Source organism: Lithobates pipiens, unplaced genomic scaffold (genome assembly GCF_037356315.1).
Source record: "Lithobates pipiens isolate NorthernLeopardFrog02 unplaced genomic scaffold, aLitPip1_a1.2 Scaffold_19, whole genome shotgun sequence".
Taxonomy (NCBI): domain Eukaryota; kingdom Metazoa; phylum Chordata; class Amphibia; order Anura; family Ranidae; genus Lithobates; species Lithobates pipiens.
This window is the reverse complement of record NW_027507764.1, coordinates 165,178,077-165,201,872: the sequence shown is the minus strand read 5'-3', so window position 1 is coordinate 165,201,872 and position 23,796 is coordinate 165,178,077. Positions and strand designations below refer to the sequence as shown.

The following is a 23,796-nucleotide window of genomic DNA, read 5'->3' as shown; positions in this document are numbered from 1 at the left end:
ATACAGTGCATTTTCTGGGGGTTTCTGTTGTCTGTTCTGTTTTTTTTTTTTGTCTTCTAGACTTTTTTGTGCTCATGTTACTTCTTACAACAAAGATGTATGTGTGAATAAAAAACAAAATGCCGGCAACTCTGGAAATTCTTCTGTAAACTTTTATTATAACATGACCATTAAAATGTGACAACTGACATGTTTCGGCACTTAGCTTTGTTCACATTGCTGAAATTTCCACCGCCTGACCCCGCCCCCCTGCTGGGAGCAGACAACTGCTCGGCCTGAGGTACACGCCCCCAGATCTTTCACATCATCATGTGGTGATTCCCCTCAGCCTTGGGCTCAACTGAAGACTTTTATATAGAACTATTATAAAAATGTCTGGTTATAATATATCACTTTAAAATGATGTCATACATGGCAGCATACAAGAAACTCACCCTACAGTGCTAGCAAAGCACTAAGAGCAGCACAACTAAAACATATTGATTCTATGACACGAATACATAAACATTAAAGGGAAAATAAACTTTTGGCTATGGATTGATAGATATGAACAAGCTAAACAATCATACAAGGTCCTCCAATACATCAAATAAGGAAGGGAAGCTCTTAGCCGGGCTGCAAATTTTCTCTGCCAGCAAGTTCTACTCACAATTCCCCAAGGACCCTGAATACTAAAAAAATGCCATTGTGATAATTACTCACACTATCTCAGGTCTAGCTGGTACAATGCAAATGGTATTTGCTTAAAAAGGACAGAGATCCCACACAACCAGGATTATAAAGGCTCATCTAATACATGTGAATGCCAACATGCTGTCCCACGTGTAAGGGAAATTGTATGCATAATCGTGCATAAAGATGTGCACTTGCTAATAAGAATTCTCAAGTGACAACTAGAGGTTCCGTAACTCGCATGCATGTGAAAAAAAATTCACAAGTGACAACTAGACGTTCCTGACTTGCTACAGTATCTGTGCATGTGTGCATGCACATGAGCTTGAGCATGCGGGAGTACTTGGCGCCATAAACCAGAAGATTGCTGAGTGGTCGTCAGCTTCTATCGCCTTTGACCTGACCCTGTCCTTGTTCCTGTGTATACCCTGTTCATTACTGATACCTGATTGCTGACCCAGCTTGTTACTCGACTTTGCCTTTTGCCTTCTGTTCTGGTGCCTTCTTTTCTCGCTTTATACTGACCCTGGCTTGGCCCTGACCCTTCTCTGTATCTGAATCGTTAACTCTGCTGCTTGGCCGTTACTGACTTTTGCCTGCCTGACCACCCACGACCTGCATCCATCCGCTTTACAGCTTGGTAGCTGTCTGCTTCCCTGAACCTGCTGCTGTGTACCTGCACCTGCCAGTCTACCAGTCTGCCTGCTGTCCTGCACCTGTTGGCATCGGCCAGTCCACAAACCTGCCCGCTGCTTGGCACCTGCTGCAAGTACCTTCTGTCCAAGATCTCCAACCAGGCACCTATGCCACTCTGTGCCCTGTTATATACTGTCACCGCCTTCAGGAGAAACAGAACAGGAGGTGTAAGGAAAAGCCCTTCCATCAGCTCAACCTCAACCAGGTATGTGACACCAAGATTGTAGGAAATGAACTATCCAATATTCTAACAGGTCTTTTTCACCATTCACAGGTAGGTTTTACTAAGATACAGTCAGCAATCACTAATATCTGCACTAATATATAGCCTAATCTTAATGTTAATTGACTAATAAAGCCATTATACGATTTCTATGGCGCAATAGGTACCCACAGAACTCAATTAGAAAAATTTGGATTTCGAAAAGATGAATACTAGATAATTCCATTTTTTCTATGAATGTGCCTCTACTGCCCCATGTACCTTGAAAGCTGTTTTGCACAACAAACTGTCCATTCTCCATCAAACCCTCCATACCAACATTGTTTTCAGAGACACCATTGTTGCCATATGGATGTCAGGAAGAAAATAAAACTTTTACCTCACACCTTGGGTTAAATGCCAATCTTGGGTAACCATACGTTCCCACACAATAACGACTATGTGTCCTTCACACTCTGACCCTAACAGGAGCTAAAATGGCTAAAGATCGGTTTGACTATCATATTTATATGCTCCAATTATTTTTAAGACTAGGTACAAAAACACAAAATTCCTCAGCAATATTTTTGTATTTCCTCCAAATCATTAAGTACTAATAAACCTGCACAAAAGATGCAAATGATTTCATCACTTCAACCCTCCTTGAGATCTTCTGACCACCAAGATGTGTACTATTTCCACTCTTTATCCATTTCTACAAAATTTAGAACAAACCATTGCAAAATACCAATGTCAAATACTAAAACATGGAATTTCCAACTTCTCATGTAGGAATTATTAAATGGATACAAAAAGACATGTAACAATCAAGACAAGAAACACAATTTAAACATTTTCATGGGGCATGAACCATGACTTTGTTGGCTTATCTGTAGCACCTTCATCAAAATGGCCAAAACGCAACCAAACAAAATACACTCTGTCTTACTGTCTTTGGTTTTGTCCAAACACAGCCAATCTCTGTACTCAGGTACTCCCTCAACTATTCCTGTTCAATATAATTGGCTGGGGTTCAGAATGGTGATAAGCTGGTATATACCTCTTGATGGCAGAAATTGTACATTGAGGGATTGGAACTCAATCCACTTTCCATGTCTTTTCAGATCTGTAATCATAATTACCCATATACCAGGCTCATATTTTGTTTGTGTATTACTATACTGTATGTTGTACCTGCGTAAGAACATGGTCATTAATCTTGCACCTTAAAATGTTTTACTGACATGGTAAAGCCTGCATTGTCACTTGAAAAACAAAAAAACATAAAACTGATCTGGCAGCAGACTTATACACTGATCTATTAAAAATGTCCATATTCACTGTATAGCTGAAGATGATTTCTTGGAGGCTCATGGTTAGACATTAATTTGTGTTTGTACATGTTAGGCCATTGCATTTTCATGAGCATGTATGCATTGAAAATATACTGAAATAGTATTATTGTCATTATTATTATTATTATTATTATTATTATTATTATTATTATTGAGAACCTCTTTTAAGAAACATTTTATGGTTTATTCTATAATTAGAGAATAATTGGATAAATAATATATTACACAATTATACATGTGTGCTTCCTGTGACTATTAATGAATTTGGATGCATTAATTCAAAGCTTTCTAATACAGTGCCTTGAAAAAGTATTCATACCCCTTGACATTTTCCACATTTTGTCATGTTACAACCAAAAACGTAAATGTATTTTATTGGGATTTTATGTGATAGAAAAACACAAAGTGGCACATAATTGTGAAGTGGAAGGAAAATATACTTTTTTTTTAATTTTTTATAAATAAATATCTGAAAAGTGTGGCGTGCGTTTGTATTAAGCCCCTTTACTCTCATACCCCTAATTAAAATCTAGTGGAACCCATTGCCTTCAGAAGTTCCCTATGGAGATGAGCCGACTACCCTCCAGTATGGTTTGCAGCAGTACATGTGAACAGACAAAAAATTTGGCAGAACACGCGAACACCATTAAAGTCTAAGGGACACGAACATGAAAAATCAAAAGTGCTAATTTTAAAGGCTTATATGCAAGTTATTGTCATAAAAAGTCCCGCCCCAGGGGACATGTATCAATACAATTGTTTTTTTTTTTAAATGGCAGTTTTTTCGGGAGCAGTGATTTTTTTAATGCTTAACCACATGTCGACCAGGCCATAGCCGAAAGACGGCTACAGCGCAGTCGGCTTATTCTGGGTGGACGTCCATGGGACATCCTCACAGAATCTTGCTCCCGTGTGCCCCCTGGGACGAGTACCCAGGAACATCACGGATCATGGTAAACGGCCGCTGATAGCGGCCGTTTACCACATGATCACTCCATCAAATGACGGAGCGATCACTTGTAAACAAATCGGCATCACGTCATGACGCCGGTTCCTTCCTCCCCTCTCTATACCGATTGGTACAGTGAGAGGGGGAGAGATGGCAGCAGCGCTGTGGGCTGGATGTGTAGTGCCCACAGCACTGCTCAGTGACAATAGTCTGCAACACTGTGCAATACTCTGCCAATACTGTGCAATACTCTGCCAATACTCTGCAACACTGTGCAATACTCTGCCAATACTGTGCAGTACTGCAATACTCTGCCAGTACTCTGCCAATACTTGCCAATACTTGCCAATACTCTGAGAATACTCTGCAATAAATTTGAACAGAAACAAAGGATTTTTTTTAACCAAATTTTCAGTCTTTTTTGATTTATAGTGCAAAAAATAAAAAAAACAGCGGTGATTAAATACCACCAAAAAAGCTCTATTTGTGTTAAAAAAGGACAAACATTTCATATGGGTACAGTGTTGCATGACTGAGAAATTGTGGAATGCCTCAGGAAAAGAGGGGGGGCGAGTGAGCGATCCCCCCTCCTGAACCATACCAGGCCACATGCCCTCAACATGGGGAGGGTGCTTTGGGGTCTGACCCCAAGCACCCTGTCCCCATGTTGATGGGGACAAGGGCCTCATCCTCACAACCCTTGCCCAGTGGTTGTGGGGGAATGCGGGCGGGGGGCTTATTGGAATCTGGAAGCCCCCTTTAACAAGGGGACCCCCAGATCCCGGCCTCCCCCTGTGTGAATTGGTAATGGGGAACCCAATCGTACCCCTACCATTTCACAAAAAAAGTGTCAAAATGGTAAAAAAGATAAGAGACAGCTTGGGACAAGTCCTTTATTAAAAAATAAAAAATAAAAATGCCCCATGATGTAATTTCACACCGCTCAACAGACTGGAAAAAAAAAAGCCACAACCGATCCATAGGAGGCTCTCGACAACTGATGTGTTTTCTCTGTGACAGCTCTTATATAACGTAACCAGATGACCCTGTCCCCCTCTGATGCCACGGGGAAGCCATGGAGAAGTAAATAGAGTCTACCTGTGTATAATTTTATATCTGTTCTGTGAAGCCCTCAGAGGTTTGTTAGAAAACCTTAGTGAACAAACAGTATCATGAAGGCCAAGGAACACATCAAACAGGTCAGGGATAAAGTTGTGGAGATGTTTAAAGCAGGGTTAGGTTATAAAAATATATCTCAAACTTTGAACATCTAATGGATAAAGTATGGCACAACTGCAAACCTTCCAAGACTAGGTCGTCCACCTAAACTGACAGGCCGGGCAAGGAGAGCATTAATCAGAGAAGCAGCCAAAAGGCATTTATTTATGTATTTGTAAAAAATGTGAAAACCGTTTATAATTTTCCACTTCACAATTATGTGCCACTTTGTGCTGGTCTATCACATAAAATCCCAATAAAGTACATTTACAATTTTGGTTGTAACATGACAAAATGTGGAAAATTTCAAGTGGTATGAATACTTTTTCAAGGCATTACAGTTATACAGTTATATATATATATATATATATATATATATATATATATATATATATATATATATATATATATTTATATATATTTATTACATTTTACTAATGAAAAGTTTTTTAACAAAAGGTTTGTATGTGCATTTGCATGCACACTCAACTATAATGATTCCTGAACTCTTTTAGATGATTATACACTGATGTCCAATGTGTACATTGTAGTACTTGTTTACCAAGCACATTGAACACTCAAATAAACCTGCTTGTGTGACTTCTTTTCCAATAAAGTGCAAAAAAAAAAAAAAAATAATAATAATAATAATAATTTTAAAAATAGTGACCAGCTTGTTAAATTATGAAATTATGAATACAAAGCAATAGGTAATACAAAATAAATAAATAAATATATATATATATATATATATATATATATATATATATATTATGATATTAGAGTAAACAGGCAGCACATATAGACTTAATTATGACAGTCTCTTTTTTAGATTGATGCAATGATAAATTAGTTTGAGATGCCAGTAAAAAAAACAAAAAAAAAACTCACGGGCAAAGTTGCGATTTGTTTTTTTTTTCTGAATTCCAGATCAAAATTTACATGGAAGCATAATTTATTGTAAAATAATAAAGATAATAATATTAATATTAATACACAATCAGTAGTTTCTAATAAGGAAGTTGTATATGGTCACAACTAGGAACATCCAAAAGTGTTGATAGGTGCTAGACCTAAAATCACATACACACCGTTCAAGTGAAACTCTGTCTAGTCTACTGCACATTTGGGATTTAAAGATCAACTGTGTGAATAAAAGACAAAGCCATATTCTATAGCAGAAATCTCTTTTTGTTCTCCTGTATAATAAAAATAGCTTTACAATAAAGTAGAAACATTTCAAGTGCGGCACACTGTAACACAAATTTATGAATGATAAAACTTTAAGATTAGGTTGTCAAAAAGAATATAAAAAATATACACCAAATACTGAAACAATGATAAAAGCACACTTTTTAATCTTTGCAGTGTGTTAATGTACATTAGCACATTGCGGTAAGTTAGCCCATTGAAAATAATTGGGCTACCAATGCCCCTTAATTGCCTATGACCCTTTTTTTTCTAATAACAACAAATCTCTACACACTACCATATGGCAATGCAGATGTGTTTTCTTAGTGTATTGGAGTGCCAATCAAAATTAACAAGGATTTATGAAAATAAAAGTAGGTGTATTAAAAAAAAGTGCAGTTCAGTATTTAAAAAAAATACACAGTTGTCTAGCTGAGAATAAAATATACACATACGCATACTGCTCAAAACCAAGAGTTCTGTAAGTGCAAAAAATCAGTTATTTATGATTGGCAGGCACAGCCATTTCAGCAATTTTAAGTACACAAAGTAAGGTCACTAGATCACAGTTTACCATTCAGATATCTTGCAGGCTTTTGAAAGGACAGCCAAAGGTCCATTATTTTCTTAACTTCCGCAGCTTAGCTGACAGAATTTTTCTTTAGGCAGTATGCATAATACCAGCATTTAGTCCTGTGACCATGAATTATAAATTACTTTGGTTACAATGTACTAGTCATTTAATTTAATAATTTCTGCTTTAATAACACCTCAGAAGTCTACATTGTTTTTTTTCTGTCACACTTTCATATTATTTCACTTCTATTATTCACTTTGCTATAATATTTTAAATTAGCAGTGGAAGTGGAATAAAGTTAACCACTTCCCGCCTACCATATAAAAAAATAGCCGCAAAGTGGTTAAGTTATCCTGACTGGACTTCATATGACGTCCAGCAGGATATGCTGCAATTATGGTGTTATGTGTCAGTCTGACACACCGGATCTCCAATCCTGGTAAAAAGCCTATGATGTAGGCTCTTTACCATGTGATCAGCTGTGTCCAATCACAGCTGATCACAGTGTCAATAGGAAGAGCCGTTTATCAGCTTTTCCCCCCACTCACACTGACAGACGCGAGTAGAGGGGAGCAGATCAACTGCTCTCCTGTGAGGGGGGGGGTCTGTGCTGAAAATCATTTATGTGATCATTAGGAATGATCTTAGGGCTCATGTTTGGTCCCAAACTCTTGCTATTCAAGGTTCACAGAATGGGAGAACTATATAGCCAGAACCTGAACCACATCTTCTTAACCCAGCAGTCATTAATATAGTAGCAGCATTACTACCAATGCAAAAATGAAATATATGACTGTACTTAGCAGGTCTGAACAAAGCCATTGTCCTTATTCAACAAACAAGGAAGCCCATACAAAGCACAGAGTAGTAATCCAAGGCAGCCAATTATCACTAGACATGTGCACACTGAAATATTTTGTTTCAGAATTTCGTTTTCTTATGAAAAATGTAATTTAGTTACTCCCGAAATTCATTTTTATTTAATTAGTTTCGTTAGAGAATGCATTTGTCTGAAAATCCAAAATAATGAAGGTAAAATCTGTTATCTGAAGGCTTATGGTGTCTGTCAAATGTTCCAAGAAGATTCAACGGAGCAGCTAAACTGTACGACACCACAATTGTACATTTCCGGTCAAATGTTCTGCCAAATTCTAATGTTGTATGACACTAGTAATAATTATATTAGATGAAAATTCTTCTATATTCTTAGAATTCTTCTATAGCCTATGGGCAGAGCATTTGATCATAAATGTTCACTCATGGCGACTGCTTCGTCGAATCATCATGTTGAATCTTTTCTCTATATGTTGAATAATCTTGGACTAATAGTTAGGTTAGGCACATTTGACCTTTTTTGCTATTGTCTTTATAATGTCAAATCTTTTCTATCTATGTCGAATCTTTTCTCTCTATGAGGAATAATCTTGGACTAATAGAGCTAAGGTTAGACACATTCAGGTTTGATGGACACAGATCGCTATTGTCAGCATCATGGCAAATCTCCTATCTATATTGAACTGTTGTTGCAACGAAAATAAAGCATTTGTTTATGTCGGATCTTTCGGTTTTCAGATTCTGCACATTCGTTATCGTTTGTTAAAACGGTAACAAAAATACCTGAGATTCGGACTAAACTGCATTCGGATGAAAACGAATGCACATGTCTAATTAGTATTCGCTTTTTAGAAGCTAAACCAGTACAGGTGGAAAATGATTGGTTGCTAGAGTAAAACTAAAACACATCTTTAAAAAGCTGAATATTAGAAGTGCTTTTGTTTTGAGCACTTACCTCTCCATCTCTAGGCCACGGCCTTCCATTTTGTGTGTATTTGCTCTGATTTTGCCTCTTTTTCTGCCCTCCATCAGCAAATTTACACAGTAAAGGCTCCGGCGGAGCTGCAACGACAAGACAACAGGATATATCGTTAAAATCCTCTACAAGACATGCTCCTGCCAGCAGTTCTCTGCCTCCTGCACAGCTCAAACCTTTTAAAGATGGATATCTTTTAGTTAAGATGTTTTACCTTTTCTAGCCTGAGATTCTGGCAGATTTTCTACAAGAGTTTGAAAAAAAAACAGTAAGAAGATAAAATCTTAAGTGAGATATGATGTTTTGAAGAAACCAAACAACAGTGTGAAAATAGCGAAATAAATAGCAGATTTGTACATAGTACTTTCTGGGCACCTGCTCTATAATTGTGATACTGTTTTATGATAAGCAGCTTCAAAGCAAGGGAACCGATTTTTGTTTCCTGTTTTCTCTGAGTACATATCCCTACACGATAACTGGAATTAATACTGCATATGAAAATGTATGCTGCAAATTCTGAAGGCTGGGTCCAAGGAATGCAAAAAATCTAATTGCAGGCTGCATGCTAGGGTTTTAGAGAACTGTGCAATTTCTGTACACCTCTCTGAGAACTGAAAGCGAAAATGCTTGAAGAGCACAGTAAGTCTTGACCAGATTATACATTCAGTATACGCTCAGAGCAGCCCTGATCCTCCTCTTTTTGGGTCCTCCAGCCTGCACTGCTGGCTTCTTCTCTTCAGCCAGTGCCTCCAATAGAAAGCCGCTTCAAATGGGGGCACTGGTGTGTGCTCACTCCTGAGCCCTGCTCTATGCATCCATATAACATGAACAGAGCCACGACTCAGCCCCACCCTCTGCTCATGTCTTCATTCAATCACTGGCTGTGACTGAAAGTAGATGGAGCCACAAACAGAATATTCAGGCACTAAACAAAAGACAGCAAAATAATAAAAATAGTGGAACAAAACTGAGACCCCTCGCAGCTAAGAGGAAAAACATGAGTACCAAGGGAGTGCCCAAACATTCAAATGCAACTATAAAGTTCCTCAATGAAAAGCTCTGAAGGATGTAAGTCTGTACAGCCACAATGCTGATGGCTGGTGTTTGTAGTCACACAAGGATGGATGACCAAAAAGGAGATAATGTAAACATATAACAGTTGTTTATTGGTCAAGCAATAGTCATAAAAAATAAGAACTTTTGTTAAAAACAAACTGGTCTATGTTGATGTCAGTAACAGAATGCCATTGCCCCAAAGTGGTATAGCAAAAAAGGCTGAATCCACATTCCATATAACAAGTAGATGCTGGAGAGGAGAAGGGAGATAAGCCGCCTGGGCAGAGTCACTTAGTCCCCTTTATGATAGAATAACCGAATGCTGTTAGTGTAATGCTGTGGAATGCCCGTTATACAACGATACTGGAGTAAAGATAAATCAGGAGCTGGATGTATAGTCAGCACAACCAGAGGGACATCAGTTGTTCTGCAAAGCCACGAGCCTGCTCATCAATCCAGGGCTGGAAGCAGGAGACACAGGCTAGGTTTATGTGGCCAGGGCTTCCAGAAGGTGCACCGGATGTGACATCAGGAGCCATGATGGTCGCTGAATCTACTGTAGTATGCAAAACCGAGGGATGGCAACTGTTCCATGGGGCAGTCTGTCACAGGGCTGTCGTCATGATGATGCATTTTAGACTTGACCTATCTTCAGGCCAGGTGACATTGACAGCTTTCATGTGCTCAGAAAACAGCCAGTACACAGGCACACACTGCGCTGCACTAGTCCTGAAATGTCATGGTATGCTAGGCAGAACTATATATATATATATATATATATATATATATATATATATATATATATATATATATATAAAACTTAATATATCTAAATATCATTAAAAACACTGGACACATATATGTATGTGGAGTTTAATGGCCACGGCCTTTTATTATAGGTATATAATATATTTATTATATATTCCATTTTATTTTAATATCATAAATGATAATAACACATCAATAACAACAACAATGGCTTAGCTATTAAAGCTCAAGCCAATTAAATAACCAAAAAACAGTCCCTTTTCAAAGAAAGGGACAAAAACCTCATAACATAAGCCGCGACATGGGATGGGAGGGTGGATGTGATCTTTTCTTCTTGGTCTGGTCAACTACATCTTATAACTAATTTTTCTTTCTTTTATACGTGTAAAACTTGTGGCATGGCCATTAAGATTCAATTGGACCAATCATAGGTAAGTATATTTTAGCTACTTAAAACGTTAAACATTCAAAAAATGCATTTTTATTCAAATTTGTCTGCCAGCATCCCATGTGTGGTGTGCGGGGACATTGCTTGCCCCTCCCACCATTTATATTCTTTTTTATTTGAAAGTGCTGATTGCAACAGACTCTGCACTGTTTTACTTCCCGACTTCTGGTTTTAAAAAAATAAATAAAATCAAGCTGAATTCAAAGGAAATCCCTCGTCTAGGGGATTTCCCTTGAATCCAGCTTTATTTTTTTTGACTTGCACCTTAATGCAGGGTTTTTTTACCTAAGAAGATAAATGAAATTTCTGGGAACGTTCTGTACAACAACTGTGAACAGAACATCTCCAGGTTACTATTATGGCATTACATTTATAGAAAAATACAGCAACTGTTGTACCCTCCACCCTCTAATAATCTCCACAGGGTGACAGTGCTGCTGTGTAAGTGTCACCCTCTTAAAGGGAGTGTAAAAACAATGTTTCTGTTGGAAGAAGCAACCGATAAAAAGACTTCGGGGGGACATAGAAAAAAAAGACTTCTGTATTAATATTAGTACAGCCTGCATCATATATAATTAATGATTTTGCACATTTTGTTCCATTTTGAATGCAAAAACACACAGAAACCTAACAGAACCCATCTAGTACAGGTATGACTTTAGCAGAGTGAATGCTGATTTATTGCTATGGCTTACTAACAATTAAAAATCAATAATTTAGAGAAGGAAATTCTCTAAAGCCCCATACACACTATCAGATTGTCTGCTGAGTTTTTCCTTCAGATTTACCAAAACCATATAATATGAAGTCAAACCTTAGGAGTTTCAATGTGTATGCAATCAGGCAGGCCCTTATACTACATGGTTTTGGTAAATCTGAAGGAAAAACTCAGCAGACGATCTTATAGTGTGTACGGGGCTTAAGATTTGTATATACAGTATGACACATCATGGTTTTTAAATATCTAACATCAGTCTTTAGTAGTTAACATATTTTAAGAGAGTGGCTTGTGTCACAGTGAGGTGATCATGATATGGACTAAAGCAGGAACATCCTGGGCAGCTACAGGAAAGCTTTTGCTGTTAGAGCACCACAAAAGTCTTTGGGCGCAAGCTCTTTTTCCTCCAACCCTTCAACCTCTCCAACTTCTAAAAAATCTGAAGGCAAGTATGCTGGAAGTAATCCTGTATGTGTCCGACCTACACCAAAACAGCAGAAAGGTATAGGAGAGTTCTTTGCATCTCCATCGTCTACTAAAAGAGAACCGTGTGTCTTCTGATGACGAAAAAGAAGCAGGAGGTAGTGGAATTGGTAAAGAACCAAGGAAATCTTTTTTCCATTGACTGATAATGGTGCAGATGAAGTCTGAGGTTTTTAAGTGAATACTGTTTTTAATGTGTTTATATTTTTCAGTTTCTTGTATATTTGTAAATAAAGTCCCTTTTTTTGGACAAAAAATTAATAAAATTCTAATTAAATATTTTAATAATCCAAATTAGTCAAATTTACATGTGTGGTATATGCAATACGCATCAAATATGCAAGTGCACATATACCAATACAATCATCATTAACACTCTTATAATATCTACATATTTTCACAGAAAGATTATACAATGCATGTAATCAGTAAAAGCATAACAAAGAAACGATGGAATCATGGAAATGCTTCTCATTACTATAGTAAAGAAATTACCAAATTCATAGAATAGATGTTCTTTGTTCTTGTGGTTAAAACAAAGGGTCTTTCACTGTAACATAGATCTCAGGAAAGGATGGGGGGGGGGGGGGGGTAGATCTGTACATGGCAAACCTAAATGTCACTGTCTCAAAAAAAAATATTTTCAGAATGATAAAATCCATAGGGACTAAATAATTCATTATGAGGTCCACCTGTGTACACATAACCTTAGAAGAATATGTGTAAATAATTTACATCAAACTACGTAAATACTTTCTATCCTGTAACAAAGGAAAGCATTGATTACCATTAAAAAAGCATGCTAACATCAAAAAGCGTGTGTCGTCAGCAGTTTAAAATGACTGCCAACATTTTTCTTACCACTTTGGACAGATAAAACAATTTTAAAATCCAATTATATTCTTTGAAAAAATATACTTGAATACATAAATTTGATTTCTAAAGCCGAACTCTAGGTAGAAGAATCAAATAAATGCAGCTGTATATTCATTAAAACTTTTTACATGTATTTTTTTTTTTTAAGTGTAAGTACCTCAATTTGTTCTGGCATCAGCCTTTTGAAGTCCCTACAAAGCTCATAGTGGGGGAGGAATAACAAGTACAAGGAAGCAATCAGATCTGTTGCAGTGCAAGGCATGAGTAACAGAGATGAACTAATCAGGGTGCTCCTTTCACTGTCACAACGTAGTATAGCATAAATGTGGATTGAAACACCAAACTACTACTGAAACGTCCAGATATGGCTTGATTCCAGTAAGGGTCAGGGGGCATGTAAAAGAGTAGCCAACACATTTTATAGGTTCAAAATATCACCTTCATATCTTCATCCTCCCTATGTTGGAGATGTAACACCCAAATAGGTATCTTATTAAATACACTTTGGGGATGTAAAGCTTTGTCCAGCTTTTTAAAATCGATTTTCCCCTTTATTATGTCTCTTACAGGGAATCTAATAGCAATTACACCACCAATGGCCTTACTAGGTTTAAACTTAGATATATGCCCGCTGAATTATAGAACTATAGTAGCCAATATTTTTCACATAACTAAATTATGGAAATCCACTTTAACTCCTAGTCTATCTGATGTCATTTTAAAACTCAATTCCATAGACCATTTTGAATTAATGTTACCGCACAAAAATGGATTCATAGATACATTTACAAAAGTTTGGCTTGCATGGACATTACACCCTAGAGCTTCAAATTTCTTGAAAGACACCAAGAACTACTAAACTTGTGTTTCCAGCAGATCTCAAGACAAAGCTATATAACTAATACTTTAACTTCCACTCTCTTTCTTTCCTTTCCTTTCTTAAAGTTTAGCAACCTACCCTTGTTTACAGAGTGTTCCCCTTTGAGGTAAACAAGGATTATTTTATTATGAAAGAATAACACTGTGTTGGCTGCAGTTAGTATAGAGTAAATCAAAAAAGATACTGGTAACATATTGTGTTCGCTTACAGAAGTCTTATATCTGTTTTATGATGACATTATCAAACCAAAATGTTAATGTACTATTGTTTGTTAAATTTCTGAAAAATCCAATAAAAATCTTTGAATTGTAAATACCACCTTAATCACTGCTAGAAAAAAAAAACATAAGGACACCTTCATATTCTTACAATATCAATACATTAGACCCTTTTTAGGGTGTTAGTTAAAGAGGAAGCAAAGGTCCTCTTTTTTTTTTTGTGAGCTACAAAAGTAAAGGCATAATGTGTTAGCAAGCATCACAATAGTAGCACATTATGATAAACTTACCTGCAAACAAAGCCCCTGTGGTCCCTGCTGGAGTTCGCATCCATCTCCGCCTGTCTTCCTTCCAGGTCCACGGACTCTGGCTGTGTGACTGGCCAGAGCCAGGTATGCGCATGGAAGCTGCCGGTCATGGCACAGGCTTATGAAGAAACGGCACGGGTAGCCATTCCTTCAAATCGCATGTGTCAATGATGTAATCGGCTGCATATATATGCATGTTTAGGAGATATTTAGAGTGCCTTTAGGTAAGCCTTATTATAGGCTTACCTATAGGTATAAACAATACATGGAAGTTTACTTCCTCTTTAAAACAAATGCCCTAGCTGATAGCATTTGAATAATAGCAGAGGGAGGGGATTGAAAGGACTACTGTAACTGAATATAAAACAGCAACAGAAAAAAATTAAACCCCCTCTACTCCCAGACAAGGCTATGTTATGTGTCAGAGAAGTGTAAGCCCTTGTACACACAGTCGGACATTCTGACAACCAAATCCGTTGGATTTTGTCCGACTGATTTTGTCCGATGGATTTTGTCCGAAACTGTTACATACACACGGTCGGACAAAGTTGTCGGAAAATCCGATTGTACATAATGTGATGACGTTATTTCATTACGATGGGACTACGTTCAGGCTAGTAGCCAATAGCTTTGGTCTATGAATTTGATCTGAGCATGCGTAGCACTTTGTCCGTCGGAGTAGGCTACATATGATCGGAGTATGTCCGATCGGAGCATGTTGTCGGAAAATTGGACTTAGTTCCCCTGAGCCATGATTGGCCAAAGGCACCCTGCTGTTGGCCAGTCATGGCTCTCGCTGAGACACATGCTGTGATTGGCCAAAGCATGCAGGTCAGGTGTATGCTATGGCCAATCATCATACAGCAATGCACTGCGGTCTTGCAGTGCATTATGGTGCATTCAAATTTGCTGCGAAAATCCCATAAAATTCGCTGTTCAGTGAACAGGCGAACATCCGATGTTTGAGTTGAACTTACATTCGACTCAAAAGCAAAGCTCATCCCTACTAAACACTATAGAGGCTTGATATTGCATCTTGGTTTATGGAGGCTTTATCTCCCTGTTAGTCTAAGATCACCATGTTATTGCCAAAAATAATAAAGCTTTGATTTCAAATATATATTTTTATGACAATTTAAAACAGTTTATTGCTATCAATTATTTAATTGTATCCAAAATGTTTGTTTTTTTTGTTTAGTTTTTTGAACATGTGACCAGCATCAGAGGACTAGAAGCTTCTACTGCCATTGTTTCACTGCAGAAAGGCTGAAAAAGAGCTGGGTCATGTGACAGCTGCATATCGATTAGGAAAAATGTGCTTAAATTTTTTTTTAATACAATAATTACAGCACTATCATAAAAATACGGACAGAGAAAGGATAACCTAAATTAAACAGTATGTGTTTAGTATCACTTTAAGGTAAGTTGATGAAAGAATCAGTCTTGTCACTGTTATAGCAAATAGTGCTCCTGATTTGAACATCATTTTTTATAATCAGAAAGTTTATGAAATTTTAGCAGTGCTAGTGAACAGTTGGAAGTTATTACAGGAAATTTCCCTGGAGGTGGATGCAATTTTATATGGTGTGGACTGGGGGTGAGAACTGCCTGTGAGTACAAGGAGGGTGGGAGAGCAACTCTAACTCAGAGCTCCCCTCTTCCCCTCATAGCCTTAAAAAGCCCATAGCCACTGTACCTCCTTCAGAGTCCTTCAGTTCCCCTCCACCCCCTAGAGCCACACAGTTATTGTACCCATAGAGATCCCTCTCCCCCCAGCCTTTCAGCTCCTCTCCCCTTATTCACCCCACTGACACAGATAGCGTGGATGATTTTTTTCTTCCCACTTCCACCAACACAGAAGCATTTTTTTTTTGCCACTGACACTGATGTACAGTGGTGTGAAAAAGTGTTTGCCCCCTTCCTCATTTCCTGTTCCTTTGCATGTTTGTCACACTTAAGTGTTTCGGAACATCAAACCAATTTAAACAATAGTCAAGGACAACACAAGTAAACACAAAATGCAATTTGTAAATGAAGGTGTTTATTATTAAAGGTGAAAAAAAATCCAAACCATCATGGCCCTGTGTGAAAAAGTGATTGCCCCCCTTGTTAAAACATACTATAACTGTAGTTGTCCACACCTGAGTTCAATTTCTCTAGCCACACCCAGGCCTGATTATTGCCACACCTGTTCACAATCAAGGCATCACTTAAATAGGAGCTGCTTGACACAGTAAGGTCCACCAGAAGATCCTTAAAAGCTACACATCATGCCGAGACCCAAAGAAATTCAGGAACAATTGAGAAAGAAAGTAATTGAGATCTATCAGTCTGGAAAGGGTTTTTAAAGCCATTTCCAAAGCTTTGGTAATCCAGCGAACCACAGTGAGAGCCATTATCCACAAATGGCGAAGACATGGAACAGTGGTGAACCTTCCCAGGAGTGGCCGGCCACCCAAAATTACCCCAAGAGCGCAGCGACGACTCATCCAAGAGGTCACAAAAGACCCCACAACAACGTCCAAGGAACTGCAGGCCTCACTTGCCTCAGTTAAGGTCAGCGTTCATGCCTCCACCATCAGGAAAAGACTGGGCAAAAATGGCCTGCATGGCAGAGTTCCAAGGAGAAAACCACTGCTGAGCAAAAAGAACATCAAAGCTCATCTCAATTTCTCCACAACACATCTTGATGATTCCCCAAGACTTTTGGGACAACATTCTGTGGACAAGACAAAAGTGGAACTCTTTGGAAGGTGTGTGTCCAAGTATATCTGGCGTAGAAGGAACACTGCATTTCATAAAAAGAACATTATACCAACAGTAAAATATGGTGGTGGTAGTGTGATGGTCTGGGGCTGTTTTGCTGCTTCAGGACCTGGAAGACTTGCCGTGATAAAAGGAACTATGAATTCTGCTGTCTACCAAGAGATCCTGAAGGAGAATGTCCGACCATCTGTTCGTGTACTCAAGCTGAAACGAACTTGGGTTCTGCAGCAGGACAATGATCCTAAACACACCAGCAAGTCCACCACCGAATGGCTGAAGAAAAACAAAATTAAGACTTTGGAGTCGCCTAGCCAAAGTCCTGACCTGAATCCTATTGAGATGTTGTGGTATGACCTTAAAAAGGCCGTTCATGCTCGAAAACACTCTAATGTAACTGAATTAGGACAATTCTGCAAAGATGAGTGGGCCAAAATTCCTCCAGGACACTGTAAAAGCCTCATTGCACATTATCGCAAACGTTTGGTTGCAGTTGTTGCTGCTAAGGGTGGCCCAACCAGTTATTAGGTTTAGGGGGGAATCACTTTTTCACACAGGGCCATGATGGTTTGGATTTTTTTTCACCTTTAATAATAAACACCTTCATTTACAAATTGCATTTTGTGTTTACTTGTGTTGTCCTTGACTATTGTTTAAATTGGTTTGATGTTCCGAAACACTTAAGTGTGACAAACATGCAAAGGAACAGGAAATGAGGAAGGGGGCAAACACTTTTTCACACCACTGTAGGGTATTTTTACTTGCAGTGACACTACCAATGCAGGACATTTTTTTCTTCCTGCCAGAGGCAACCTTGATGCAAGGACATTCATGTTCCTTCTACTGATAACACAGACACAGTGGGATTATTTACGTTCAGTGATACCACTGACACAGAGGAATTTTTTCTTCACTCTGATGCCGGGTAATTTCTTACTTTACCACTGTGACGGATCCTATCTCACACTCCGCTGAGTGCTTCCGTCAGTAATACCACTTCCTCCACTCTGACCATCAGAGAGATATATTCATTTGTACCTGCATTGAATACAAGGCTAGCCGGTAATAGCTTGTATGAATCATGAATGATTTATTGGACAGAATACAGCCTTTTTATACACTTTTTAACACAAAGGATTAGATAACAAGGTAGGGCTGGCTCATTGCTACTCCCCACCACGCCCCTCTAGTAACAGCTTATCTGACAATGATATAATTAACACAGTAATTAAGGCAGCCCAGCTGACCAGACTGTCTGTCTCCAGAGCCAATGTGGCCAACTCTTTTAATGTTAACCGCTTGCCAACCAGCCACCGTCATTTTACTGTGGCAGGTCAGCACGATCCTACAAAACGTCGTAGCTATACGTCGGCTCGCGGGATCGGGATAGCAGGCACACAGCGGGGGTGCCGAAGCTCGTGGCTGGTGGTCGCGATGACCGCTGGCCACGAGCGATTGTGAGCAGGAGACACAGAACAAGGACTAATGTGAGTAAACGCATACTTCCTTGTTCTGTTCTGAGAGGAGTGACAGATCGTGTGTTCCTATTAGCGAGGAACCATGATCCGTCACTTCTTCTAGTCAGCCGCCCCCCTTCAGTTAGAATCACCTCCCAGAGAACACAGTTAGCCCCTTGATCGCCCCCTAGTGTTAACCCCTTCACTGCCAGTGACATTTTTACAGTAATCAATGCATTTTTATAGCACTGAACGCTGTATAAATGCCAATGGTCCCAAAAATGTGTCAAAATTGTCCGATGTGTCTGCCATAATGTCGCAGTCCTGATAAAAATCACAGTTTTCAACCATTACTAGTAAAAAAACAATAATAATAAAAATGCTATAAATCTATCCCCTATTTTGTAGACACTATAAGTTTTGCGCAAATCAATCAATATACGCTTATTGCGATTTTTATTACCAAATTATGTAGAAGAATACATATCGGCCTAAACTGAGAAAAGTTCAAAATATTGTGTTTTTTTCATCGTCGCTCTTTTTTTGTTTATAGAGCAAAAAATAAAAACTGCAGAGGCGATCAAATACCACCAAAAGAAAGCTCTATTTGTGGAAAAAATAGGACGTCATGGCCCTGTCATTAAGCAGCCAAATGTTTCGGGGCTGAAGTGGTTAATGTATTGTTCAGAATTAAACAAACAAATAATAGTCGGTCTTTGGGCATATCCAAGAAAACAGTCTCTCAAAAATGTAACAAAAAGAGGAATATAGCAATAACAAATAACAGGGTAAATGTGGGCAGAAAAGGTCCCTTCAGCCACTGTCCACGACAACCACTACATTTTTAAGGTAGGAAGATATGTGCACAGTTATTAAACTCTTTAGTTCGCTGTGGGGTGTCACAATCCTTGATACTATTTGAGTGCATGCTGCCACCACAGGAAGGGTGTAGAACTCCGTTTGCCATATTTGCCTTTGATAAACTTATCCTGGCACTGACCAGAACTCACTAGCAGTGCATATCTGGTGAATGTAAGATTTAATGCTTTATACACATCTCCCTACATGTACCTATTTTTTTAAACTGCATTAAAGCTGCTCATATACAGTAAATGAAATGTTAAATGTATATTGGTATATTGTTGTACCAATGTCAAAATGCTCAATTTAACTTTAATTCAAGAATGATTGTTTTCCAGTTTAGTTAGTTCCAGACTCATCGCTTACATCACAATCATCATTTACAAGACAGATCTGAACAAACATCCTTTGTCACAATATTTCCATCACCAGCAAAATCAGTCTAGCGAACCAATGATACAATTGTAGGAAGGTGTAGGCTGCAATATTTAGTATTTTAGTACATTTGTGTTATATAGATTAAAGAATGTGGAAAAAGGGGAGAAAGAGCCTTTATAAGGCTTTATATCCTTCTTCTTTATTAGATTAACAGTTTTGAAATTATTCGATTTAGATGGTCAATATAAATAGGCCAATTATAAAAAAAAATAAGATTAGATTAGAGTATGATAGGTCTTTTTATTAAGATTATCCACCAATAAATGATCTTTAAAAAACAAGGTACCCCTATAAATAATGGGCGTTTGACAGTTGGAAAGAAGAACTGAAGAATACAGCTCCCCACCCCCCACTCCCTTGTTGCTGCTTTTTATGTGGTTCTACTTTTCTCCTGTATGGATGATACATTTTTGTTATTTAGAATATTCCAATAACATTCAGCCTGAGCCATAGTGACTAGGCTGTATTTGGTGAGATTATACGTTTTTTTTATTATATTTTAATAAAAGTTATACAATATATTATTTGTTTATACCAATAAAACAGCCGCGGCCTATATTATCCAATAAAAAAAATTATTAAATAATTGCATAACTTGTCTGGAATTTAATTTATATAAAAAAATGTATTTTGCATTCTATCCCATAAGTATGGCGTTTTTTTGTCCATACTTCTCATGTGGGTCACAGGAGTGCACTTTTCTCTTTCCTTTTCTGACCCAGATTCAGCTGACAGCAAGCTAAAGTCCACTGCCATCACAGAGCCAGTCCAAGCTTTGCAAAGATACTAATCTTAATGTCTGGAATCACCCAGATGCCTGACCAGCTAAATTCCGCTGTCGGATGACATCACAGAACCAGTCCACGCTCTGCAAGGATCTCAACCTTCATGTCGGGAATCACCCAGATGCCTGACCAGCTAAAGTACGCCGTTGGCTGACATCCCAGAGCCAGTCCAGGGTCTGCAAGGATCCCAACCTTAGTGTTGTGAATCACTCAGATGCCTGACCAGCAGCTGGCTTCTAAGCATGCTGCTAAGAGCCAGAGCCAGTCGCTCCCACAGCCCGTAACTCCATTGAGCACTAGTCGTGTGATCACTTGACTCTCAGTATTGGACCCAGCAGGGGACAGATACAGCATTGGATTGATGCTACAGCCACACAGGTGAGTATAATTGTCTGTTTTTTTTTTACTTTTTCTTCAAATAATTAATTAGCAGAATATGAGTATACTGTTGTGGTTACAGAAAATACAGCAACTGCCAGTTTCTCAAAGTCAAATTAGGTCAAACTAAGATTCTCAATACACTTTTTCTCTTGCTTCAGACTTCTCTGACAATCCTTACAACAATTACCAATAATAACCATCAGTGTGAAGAGTTTCCCAATGGATTATGCCAATAATGATGACATCACTGTATTTATGTCTGGTAAAGCAGAATGATTGAACTTGGTATGAATGGGTATAGGTATTTTGGGCTAAGAAAAGTGGCTACCTGGTTAGCATTTCTGCCTAACAGCACTGGGGTTGTTGGTTCAAATGCCAACTACGACACAACCTGCAAGGGGTTTTCATGTTCTGCCTGTGCTGGTTTTCTATGGGTACTCCAATTTCCTTCCACACTCTGAAGACGTGCTGGTAGGTAAATTAGCCCTAGAATGTGTATATATAAATGTGAGTTAATAGGGATTGTAAGCTCCTCGAGGGTAGGGATTGGTGTGAATGGACAATATATAGTATATATAAAGGAATGCATAAATTGATAGCTCTATTTAAGGTACCTATAATAAATACTTGTATCTTTTTTTCTGTCACCAAATTTTCCTGTCTGCCTGCATAACTGCCATTTCAAGAAACCTAACAGTCATGAAATAAATCAATATTATAGAGCTTCTAATATCAGAAGTTTCTGTATGACTGCCACTTTTAGAAGTTGCATTGGAGCAAGACTTTCATATAAATAGACTAAACACAGTGTAGATTCCTCAAGTTAAAGAGACCTGAGGTCACAGAAGCAAAAAGTGGAGAATATTTCATCCTTTTACACAGTCATGCAGGAGAGAAAACGATGCGGCTTATGAATGTCATTTAAACCCAATATTTTACTAATTTCATGGACCATAGTTTACAGTCTGTTGGCTATGACTTGCCATACAGATGAAGTATTTTGTTTGATATCTCTCTGATGAGCTACAATAGTCTTCAGTGTGCTTATGACAAGCAGTCACAAGTGAACAATTTCATAATCTATACTATGGCAATGAATTCTCAGTAGTCACTTCAACCTGGCACTATTATGAAAGTTATGGTATTCATAAATTGTATTTATGTAATTATAATTTCAATCTGTAAAGTATCTTACATGCAGTATATTTATAACATATATTTCCATTCATTTAAAGCCTAACTCCAAGAAATATCTTTTTAAACTTAGATTGGTCCAGCTTGGTTACATCTAATTCTTCTTATCTCACATTTAGAGGACCACTGGTAATGCATACATTTATTGTAGTAGCTTGTGTTACACACAGTAAGCACTTGTCCCTTTCATTTGTGGCTTGAGAAACATGCCCTATGTGTACTAAACAATGGGGGATGCTCTTTCAGTACCATACCATTTTTTAGTGAATACAAGACATTTTATGATTGGATAAAGTGAATAGGGGAGTGAATGATGCTATATTCTCCTCCATTTAGACATTGTCCTGTATTAATTGAAAAAAAAAAAGATGCTTTCTAAATGGTGAAGGTGCCGAGCCAGCAACTCCCTGTATTCCGTGTTCAGGTTACTACAATGAATGTCTGCAGTCCCAGTACCCCTTTAAATGGGACATATGAAGAATTAGCTGTAACCAAGCGGAAGCAATGTAAGTTTAAAAGAAAAAAAAAATGTTCCTAGAGATTATCTTTCAGCACACACAGCTTGATTGTGTATTCACTAGTCCATGGAGAGACTGTTTGGAATGGATGGCTAGTGCCCTGCTTTAACCCCCCTGACGGTCTTCCCGAGTCTGACTCGGGGTGGATTTTTTATACCAAGAGCGGTATCCCCGAGTCAGACTCGGGACTGCATCGCTGGATCCAGGAGGAGGTTTACTTACCTTCTCCCTCGGATCCAGCGTTGTCTCCCCGCTGTACGAGCGAGCCGTGTCTCGCTCGATGCATTACATCGCCGATCTCCGTGCCCTGCGAGCGTTGCGACGCACGGCCACGGAGATCGGCGCCAAATTCAAAAAGTGAAACAAACAGTATACATACAGTATAATGTAATCTTACAGATTACATTGCTGTATGTAAATATTTCACATCCCCTTTGTCCCTAGTGGTCTGCCCAGTGTCCTGCATGCAGTTTTATATAATAAAAACTGTTCTTTATGCCTGGAAACTGGAGATTGCCCATAGCAACCAAAACTGTCACTTTACATCAAAAATGGTTTTAGACCAGCTAGAAAACAGCGATAATAAATTAGAATCACTCGCAGAATTGAGCGATAGCGATTTGTGGGGAGATCCGTCATCAAATACTGAAAAGTAATGACAGTGACAATTCTGCAACTGAGCAAATTTCAGTGTTTTTGATTTGATTACATTATTGAATAATTTTTATTATTGTTATATTATTATTTGGTACAATTATTTATAATTATTTATTATATTATAATTTATGATTTAATTTTTCAAACTTTATCATACCCGGGATGTCTGCTAGACTCTGGTTTGGACAGATTTAAGAGAGTTATTCCTAAGAATTGCAGGACTACAATATAAAACGCCAAATTTTCATGCAAAATAATGGTACCGCTTTTAGCACCTAAAATCCGAAATAATCGTACCGCCAGGGAGGTTAAAGCAT

At 38.2% G+C, this 23,796-nt stretch overlaps 1 protein-coding gene across 1 annotated transcript in view; it reads right to left on the bottom strand.

The window, feature by feature from the left end:
• RBMS3 (RNA binding motif single stranded interacting protein 3) overlaps positions 1-23,796 on the bottom strand; it is an 859,182-nt gene that overhangs the window by 104,440 nt on the left and 730,946 nt on the right. The window contains exon 7 of the mRNA XM_077491456.1: positions 8,650-8,756. Coding sequence (XP_077347582.1) covers positions 8,650-8,756 — 107 coding nt within the window. The remainder of the gene's footprint in view (positions 1-8,649; positions 8,757-23,796) is intronic.